At 43.2% G+C, this 9,449-nt stretch overlaps 2 protein-coding genes across 2 annotated transcripts; one reads left to right on the top strand and one right to left on the bottom strand.

Annotated features, from left to right (window-relative positions):
• LOC110434625 (anthranilate phosphoribosyltransferase) lies at window positions 86-5,028 on the bottom strand. Its single transcript, XM_021459041.1, has 10 exons — window positions 4,554-5,028; window positions 3,473-3,949; window positions 3,226-3,383; window positions 3,000-3,083; window positions 2,849-2,901; window positions 2,540-2,621; window positions 1,809-1,916; window positions 1,432-1,555; window positions 829-914; window positions 86-709 (listed from the first exon to the last, which is right to left on the bottom strand). Exons 1-10 carry the CDS (start codon window positions 4,930-4,932, stop codon window positions 488-490), a joined length of 1,773 nt encoding a protein of 590 aa, XP_021314716.1. The 5' UTR covers window positions 4,933-5,028; the 3' UTR covers window positions 86-487.
• On the top strand, window positions 5,198-8,811 carry LOC8057513 (probable ATP synthase 24 kDa subunit, mitochondrial). Its single transcript, XM_002453210.2, has 7 exons — window positions 5,198-5,400; window positions 6,046-6,139; window positions 6,970-7,114; window positions 7,528-7,638; window positions 7,892-8,038; window positions 8,197-8,319; window positions 8,434-8,811. Exons 1-7 carry the CDS (start codon window positions 5,362-5,364, stop codon window positions 8,495-8,497), a joined length of 723 nt encoding a protein of 240 aa, XP_002453255.1. The 5' UTR covers window positions 5,198-5,361; the 3' UTR covers window positions 8,498-8,811.

Here is a 9,449-nt window from a genome sequence, read left to right as displayed (position 1 = left end):
CTGACAGCAACACGACCTCTGAAACGTGATGTTGGAATCACCGAATCAGTGTGATATCACAACGGAACACAGGATGGTGATCCACTACAGAAAGAAGGGTACATATAGATTGTTATAAACAAAATCTGATATGGTTTCAGCCTTGATGAGGTTATGTAGAGTATTCACAATGCCACTATTATCTGATTCGTATACATCTCAGGAGGACAATCTGCACGTGTTACACAACATCAACTTTTCTCATGGTAAAACAAAAATCTTAACAAAGCATTCCGTGTCACTACCATTTTCAACAAGGCACTGTTTCATTTCACCTGTTCTTTTTCTTTCTTTTTCTGACAGGCCCTTGATGGTGAAGGAATATTTCATGCTAGCTTGTAGTAACATTGAGTGGGGAAGGGCTGAAGGCAATCAGATTCGGGGAAGAAGGTATCCGGCCGTGACTCAAGCCAAAATTGTACAATCAGTACTTGGTCACGGATCAACACTAGGACACTGTGTGCGAGATTTTTATGTAACTCATGAGCCTTCTCAGAGCTTCACCGCTATCAATGGCTTCTCTCGCCCGGTCAAGTGCAGTGTTGATATCCTCGGCTCCGCTGCAGCCTAGCAAGTGGTCAGCCATAGCTGCATTAAGAACTATTCGGTCATAGGCTGCTCCTTTCTCGCCGCCTAGTGCTGCCAGACCGAGCTCCAAGTTCTTTAGAATCTGATTCAGATTAGGAAATAAAGTAAGTGTACTATATCCCACGCTGGCAAATTATGGGTCATACATGATCACTAGCGAACATTAATGTATATGCCAGGAGCCAGGGAGAAAAGGCTTACTGATCTATCAGTTCTTGGAGTTTCGGTGGATTCAAAACCAAGTTCCTGGGCATTCACAATGACCCTGAAGCTTTCTCTAGAAATACCTGAAAGATAAAAGAGATAAGCCCATAAGCCTGAAATCATCACATAACAATTGACATATTCCTAACTTAAGCACAGGACAAATCCTGTTTATATGAATGAGCAGCCCAATTGACATATTCCTAACTTAGGTAGCAGTAGCCCAATCCCTTGCCATATGAGTGGCAATCCATACCAGAAAAGAGCAGATGCTGCCCTATTGTCATGTACATACTTTAGATGACCCAGAACCCAAGCAGCGCAACCATACCGAATGGCAGCTGCACCAAAAGAGTGGGGATTCTCTAGAATTATGAAAAGTGATAACACTCAATCTGGTTTGATCTAACGAACCCACCCTGTCTTAGAGCGAACACTAACATGTGGTAGTATTCATGTGACAGCACTAGAGAGGTGCAGTGCTGACCCTTCCTTCATCAAATGGGCCTTAATGGCCCTAACTGGCTGTTCAGCTGATTACTACTAATATTAGGGCCACATATAACTAGTAAAAGGAGTGACATGTATTCATTTTTGTACCATCAGTCTCAGAGGAATCTATGTTGTTTGGTGTCCGAAACCCTGAACAGTGGTTAACAGGAAGTCCTTTTGATGCATGAGCTGATCTTTCCTTGGTTGTCATTGAAAGCGCACCTTCTTCACCCTGCACTTGCAACATACAATTGTCTTATGCTCTCAGCGGGGCAAGAGTCCATAAAGCTGAGCACATAATAGTTTTTATCGATCGCATTTGTATCACGACATAAAGGCAAAGGGAAGTGAAATGACATTTTAACTGAAAAACCAGAACTTCCTATCCAGCAGAATTGAAACACAGAATGATTTTCACTTTATTCGAGGACACATTAATTAATGAATTCTTAAATAACGCAACAAAACAGTACCATTGACCTTACCTTTACAACTAGTCCAGCATGAACAGTTCTTCTTCTCATCAGCATAAGCAAGGGATCTTCATAGCCTTCATGATAAAATCCTGCAATCATTGATTCTCTCCCCCGTGCCTGGCAGGTGGCAGCACAAATAAGACCAATAATCCTTTTTAAGAATGAACTGATAGATTTGAGTGAATCATGAACCAACACATGACCAAGTCGCATTTTGCAGTTTTTGCAACAGAGTACACGTAAAAAGGTCAACCACCAATATAACATTACTCATTCAATTCATAAACAATGAACAAGCACTCCTTTTAAGTCGTAGGCGATAAAGATCTTCAACTTCAATGACACCAAATTGTATCATCATAAGAAACAACTCCAATTATCTTGGCAGTCCTTATAAAACTTTAAATTCTCATGAGAAACTTTTGCCTAAAAAATCCTAGTGCAGAAATACTTTGAAAGACGAAAGCCAAAGCTAGTAAACCACTCAACAATTTATTAAGAAAGTGTCACAGTAGATTTACTAAGTCTTTATCTTTACCTTATTAGTTGATCAAAGATCAGGAGACTTTGAAAAATCTTTCAAGGTAAAGCTTTCAATTTTTTAAGGTATCCATAGGCACAACTGAGATACAAAATAAATATACTATTCCAAACATTAAAGAAATTCAATCACTTAAATGCTATCAATTTACCTATTCTTGCGATAAAAGATCACGATTGGTTGAGAAAGAGTAACTCACCCTCACAAATTGTTGAACTTTCTCAGAGGTAGCCAATGGTGGCCGTTTCTTAATATGCTCCCTGAGCCCAATAATCGAATATCTGCAAGAATAACAGGTTAAAAACTGCGTCGTAAAATATGACTTCTTTACTGAGTAAATTCTTAATCATATAGCATGCATCCAAATAAATAATGGTAACTTAAGTTGAAAAATGTACATGTTCTTGCAGTTTTAATAAGAAAAGTTCATGATTCCATCCCTGCAGGAATATGAAGAAATGACTTTGGTAACCGGAGTATAAAGTTGCAAAAGAAATGACAAACTTACAATGGGGGACAAGCTTCTTGAAGATTCAAATATGCAAAACCAGTAGTCTCATCCTGAAAGCAACCAAAGAGTTGTATAATCGGATCAGTTAGCAGTAAAAAGAAACAAATATACTTGGTTGCAGCAAGAATAGGCAGAGCTGCTACCACACCTCCAACAGTATCTTGGCTTGTGTTGGAGATAAGTGTATGTTTGCGCCCATGAATTTAAGCATTTGTCCTTCTGTTATTCCACCCTGAAAACCTTGATCATTAACAATACAAATGCTTCTCAAACAACAACTGACAGATATATACACAACAGAACCACAAGATAAATATTACTGAAGGTACTTGCATATGACTATTGCTGTTGGATATGTTTAGTAGATAACTGACCTTGGGTGGCATCCATTCAACACCATGGAGGAGGCACGATTCACCATAGCAGGATCGAACCGCTGCAACAAATAGAGTATTCCTAAAAAATCGTGTATTTCCATCATATGGTTCACCATAGTGTGTCAAGGACTTGATGTCAGCAACCGGAGGAGGACCTGATAAAAAGTGACAATAAATGACACCATTTATTTGTCTATTCAGTCTAAGAACCCACTTGGTGTTACCTAGGTTTTTCTGGAGTTACCTAGTTCATCATCAAAGGCTAGGCAATACGCTTTGAGCTCACGATCAGTTTCTCTATTCATCCGCTGTCCAATCAAAAATGCCGCTAGCAGTGCTTCACTAACCTCCGTCAAATCTGAACTTGATCCAATTGGTAGAATATCCTTTAGTACACATTGAACCTCCTCATAACCTAAATGGCCACCAGCAAGCACTTCCCTCAGAGCACCAACGAGTCTCATCTCCCCAGTTCCTTGGCCAACATACCGAGGCCCTGTTAAACCATTTGCACCCATGATCGTCCCTTCAGGATCTGCTATAAACTTCACCTCAGGAGGAAGAACTTGTACAAGGCGTGGCCAAAATATGCTCATGGCACGTCGCTCTCCCTCGCTCCACTGTGTGGCCTCTGGAAATGAGTTAGCTCTGATTGTCATGCCTGCAAAAAATGCACCTAACTGTGCACTAGAGACTGGCTCCTCTTTGAGTTCTCCCATCGCTGCACAGAGTTGCAAGGAAAATGCGGTGTAAGAGCATCTCCAAGAGATTTTGCAAATCTCACTCTCTAAATCATCATTTAGAGAACCATTATCATAAAAATTGCTTTCTATAATTCTTTACTCTCCAACAGCTTTTCTATCTCTTGTGCGCACTCTAGAGAGTTATTCTTGTCTTCTATTTTTGGCTAGCGAAAAATCCGGAATAGAAGATGGTCATATTTACATAATCATTTAGACAAATTGTTGGAGGATAACTTTTCACCAAAATCTCTATTCCTAGTATTTAGCAAGGATCTAGAGAGTCTCTTGGAGTTGCTCAGCTTCTCAGGGAAATGGAAGGCAAGGGGGAAAAAACAAAGAAACTGACAGCGGCACTATTTGTCTGCATGCATGTCAACCAACCAGTAACAGAATCCCTGTTTATGATGACGCACAAACAAGCTTGCATCGAGCTTCCAAATTCTAATCATGGACATCGGTGATTTACTGGACTAGCGCCAAAATCAAGCAGCGGCACTTTATTAGCAAAATCAGCTCGTTTCGAAGCAGCCGGCGCTGCCATTTATCCAGAGTTATCCAAGGTGGCGAGCTGACTGTACTCACCGGAGCGGAGGATAGTGTCGAGGACGCGCATGGCTTGCTCCTCCCCGAGCGGGCGCGTCTGTGCGGGGCCCGTGCACACCCGCGCCTGCGCCTCCAGCACCGTGGCGTTGGGCCGCGGCAGCCCCGTCGGGCGGTACGAGTCCGACACCGACGGGTTCCAACGCCCGCCCTCCTCCAGCACGTCCACCCCAGCCTCCTCCATCCACGACGGAGCCGCCGACGCCACCACTGCCAGCCCTCGCCGGCATCTGCGCCCGCCGCCGCCGGCCAGCTCCGCCGAGCCGACCCGCACCGGCGCTGCTTGCGGCGGCGAGACCCTGCGCCTCGCGCTCAGGATCGGCGTCAGCCCCGGCAGCGGCGGCCTCAGGAGGGAGTTCATTGCGAGCGAGGCGACGTCAAAGCCGCGGAGGGAGCAAGAGACGGTGGGGAGACGGCGACTTCTGCAGCAGCCAAGCGACGGGACGGGGAGGAAGAACCGAGGCGGGCTGGACCGGGCCGAGACGGGCCCACCGCGCACCGAGAGGAGAGATGGGCCCCAGAGAGGTCCAGCGCACCCGGGGCGGGGGACTGCGGGATCGACTCGTGATTTGAGATCCGTGCAAGGGTCCGGAGGGTCGTGGCGGAACGGACGGCGGAGAGCAGCGGAGAAGCAGGCACAAAGCGGAGCTCCTGCGCCGCCCCCATTTCTCCTCTCCTCCCATCCCCCATCTCTCTCTCTCTCTCTCTCGGTCGCGTTCGCTCTCGCGGAGATCGGAGAGAAGCGGAGGAGGCCTCAGCCCTAGCGCCGCCCCCCATCGCCGCATCAGCCATGGCGCTGGCCGCTCGCCTCGTCTCGCGCTCCCGTCAGGTTCGTTCGCTCGCTCGCCCCTTGGCCTCCCTCTGCGTCGCGCCCTGGGGAACCCTAGTCTCTTGCTAGATCTGATCCGGTGCCGTCTGCCTCGGCGCGCGCGCGCTCGTGGTTTGCATGGGGTCTGTGGTTCTCTCTGTGGAGTTTTGTGGAGACATCGGTCGCAGATGGTGGTGGATGTTCGAGTCTGATGCATTTTTCTCCGGAGTCATAGTTTGTCAGCATTGACTGAGCGGCGGTCGGAGTGTGGAAGGAATTTCTCCATTAGGAAATGAGAATCTTTAGTTGGTTCGCTAGATTGGGAATTGTAGGGGGGCAGGACGTGGAAACGATGCACTCTCTTGTTTACAACATCTCCAGATCTTTTCAACCCAGAATGCAAATTTTCAATTAGACATTTTCGCATATTGGACGCCATGGTTAGTAGTACCAATGGACGTCTTTTCCCAATGCACACAGTTGATTATTGTTGTGTATTATGAAATGAATACGAGACTAAAGAACTTCATTTCTTGAGAATGTACCCATCGCTAATTTTCAGTTTTGGGTCATTTAGTGTCAGCATATGTTCTTTTATTGGGCGCTTGACCTTGTATACTGGCTCCTGTGTTTACTTACACAGTTCATTTGTTAATGCTTCTGCAGCTATATTCGGTTCAAGCAGCTTTTGGAAATGGAGGTGCCACTCAAGTTCGCTCCTTTGCAGCTCCAGCTGACCGTCCTCCTGTCAGTGGTGATGGTAAGCTTCCCATACTTTTATTTTTGGGTATCCTATTAGTTTAAAACCTGCTTTGTCATGGATCTATTACAGTTATGTATATGTGCTTGAACAGTAACTTCGTTTTGCATGTGTAATTGTCAGTCCTGGAAAAAGTTAAAAATCATAAATCTTCCATCTTGAACTCGTGTTGTTTTATGTGACCAGGTGGTATGATAGTTTATCATGAAGAGTTCCAGTATCACAACTGTATTTACATAGCTCAGAATTTCTGTTGTCTCTGAAGTCTGGGCACAGGAAACTGAAACATCAAACTACATAACTGTGGTGTTTAGTTCATTTTTTATTGAAAATTTCTGACATGGCTAAGCTATGCATTTAATGATGTATTGCTCAATCTGTTCTTTGACATTAAGATGATGTCCATTTTATGATTTAGAATTTTCGTTGTAGATTCTAACTTGGTGTATGAATCCCATCTAGATTCTAGTAATCAGATGAAATAAATTGCAGGTGATCCAAACACCCCAGATTATAGGTTACATTAGAATGGTCCTGCAGCTTGTTTATAATAATCGTATTTTGTCTCTCTCCAGCCTGTTTGTTTTAGATTATAGCTCATTTGTACAAATAACAATAATCCACGTTTATAATCTATGGAGCCAAACAGTCTATATTATTATAATCCATAATACAGATTACCATAATTCAATTGGGATCCAAACAGGCCCGTACAATGTTTTGTTAATAGTTATATATACAAAACAAAGATCATAATACTGCTTTTTATATGTTACAGAACTTTTGGAGTTTAATTTTCATTCCTAACTTCATTCTTTGATGTTATCAAGATCTCCTGAAGGGCATATTCTTTGAGGTAAAGAAAAAGTTTGAGACAGCTCTTGGTGTCCTTAAAAAGGAAAAGATCACTATTGATCCAGAAGACCCAGCGGCAGTTTCTCGTTATGCCCAAGTCATGAAGACTGTAAGGGAAAAGTAAGTCAACTCTGTTACTAGTATTCCGTGGTCATTAGCTTATTAACTCCATCAATTTTATCTTTATGTTTTCCTGGTATGATTTTCTGGACATAGTGAGAATTAGTAATGCTAGAATCCATGCAAAATGATTCAAAATAAACACTGTAGAGTATGACTGGTATTTGTGAGAAAAACGTTATGATTCCATGATTGATTAATGCCTAATGGGTTTTTGCTAATGCATATATCACCACTGTTCTGTTCTGTGTCTGATAAGTTTGGAAACACATTTGTGGATTGAATTAGCATAAATCTATTCTCCTGAATAAGCGTTTACTTTCCTTGCTTACTTTTTATATTGTGTATATATTCACTCAAGCCCATTGTTATTGGTCTGCTCATCTGATGATGCCACATTTGTCTAAATGCAGGGCAGATCTTCTTTCTGATTCTCAAAGGATTAAATATACCATTGAGACCTTCACCAAGGGCATCCCTGATGCACGGACTTACTTGAATACTCTTCAACAGATCAGAATAAAGTACATCCATTGCCATTGTTGCATGTTTTTTCCCAAAAATGCTGAATGCCACTTTTTTTTTTGTGTTTACCATTTAAATGGCATAATACAAAAGCTGATATAATGCATTTTTTGGTACCTTTCTTTTCACCTTCCATATACTTTGGTATCTATTAGACTGTACACTTTTGGAGCAACTGCCACTTTGGTTCATCTTACAAAATTCTTTCACAAATTGTGTGTTAGCTGTTTCTTATTGTGTTCTATGATACAGGAGTGGTCTTATAGATCATCTTGGAATTGAGCCTTTGATGATGGAAGCTCTTGAGAAGATTGAGAAGGACATTAAGAAACCACTTTTGAGGAGCGACAAGAAGAACATGGCCACCCTCTTGGCAGAGTTTGACAAGATTAACAAAAAGTATGCCGATATATGCATCTTTCATCTCAATTCACTATGATTAAGTCTAAACCGAGCCTGTGCATAACAAATTCTTACAGGAAACCATTTTGTTTGCATTTAGCTTCTTGTCCTTGCATTCTAAAGTTTTTTCTGCTGCACTGTTAAACTTGATGTAGGCTTGGCATTCGGAAGGAGGATCTTCCCAAGATCGAGGAAGAGCTTGAATTGGAAATTGCCAAAAGCGAGCTGAGTGAACTTAAGAAGGAATGTGTTGAAGCAATGGAGACTCAACTCAAGAGGTTTGCATCTTAACTGAACTTCACTACTTGATCGAGTATCTCTAGTATCAAAAACCTCTGGATTCTGACTGTTACCATATTTGTGTCCGTCTGTATTTTGTGCTTTGTTGCCAGGGAGGAGTTTCAAGATGAGGAGATGCCTGATGTCAGGAAATTGGACATCAGAAACTTCCTGTAGACCTGATCGACGATAATCTTTGAGGCATTGCAAATCGCCCAACCTGTGATTTTTCTTTGGTTTTGGTTTCAAGTTGACCGGTGCTGTAAGCTACACCTATGAATGCTGCTTCTTCCCTTTTTGTAATAAAAAACTGCACCGAGGTACAAAGACAGTCGAGTTGGATTTCTTCTTGCCTTTCTGTTGCTCTGGACTCTGGTGGCCACAGCAACAATGAGATGTCCTTGTGTTATAGTAGATGAACAAGATTATGATACGAGGCATTCAGTCAAATGATGATACATGGTATTTAACCGTTATTTTGATCTCTTTAATATGGCTTAAGCGATTGATATTCAGTTTGGAGAGTAAAGATCAATTTCAGTTTTATTCTGTTATTGTTTTTGAACCTTGTAAAGGAACTGTGCTGCTGGTCATATTTTGGCTTGCAAAATTGCTCACGCGGGAGATGGTATATGTATTATACATCTGCAGGTTGACCTGCTCTGTGCTAAAGTGTTGCTACAGTAATAAATAGGAGCTGGGGTAGGTTTGATGTCATGGCTAAAGTGTTGCTACAGTAATAGACGGTCTCTAAGGCTATCTCCAACAATATGAACCCAAACCAGAGACCCATTTTGTGGTTTGGGTCACGCACAGGAGAGAAGTTGGGCATGCAAAAATTTACTTCTCCGCCAACACAACGCAAAAAAAGAAGAGCCCTTCTCTTCCACCTTGTTTGCCCGCCCCCTGCGCCTACTCTACTCCTCTGCAGCGGCCTGCCTCCTTCGGCGAGCTCTTCTCTCTTCGGCCCCTCCTCCGTGTGTCCCTTAGATCCTGGCAGCAGGGGCAACTCCCCAAGCTCGCGTGCGGGAGCGGATCTCGGTGACGATGGCCCCCAGATCCCGATGGTGGTGGCTCCCAAGGTCACGCATGGCGGCTCCCACGAGCTCGCGCCTAGTGGCAAAACCTC

The sequence above is a fragment of the Sorghum bicolor genome, chromosome 4, assembly GCF_000003195.3.
Source record: "Sorghum bicolor cultivar BTx623 chromosome 4, Sorghum_bicolor_NCBIv3, whole genome shotgun sequence".
Taxonomy (NCBI): domain Eukaryota; kingdom Viridiplantae; phylum Streptophyta; class Magnoliopsida; order Poales; family Poaceae; genus Sorghum; species Sorghum bicolor.
The sequence above is the reverse complement of the archived record's forward strand: the minus strand, read 5'-3'. Positions and strand labels throughout refer to the sequence as shown.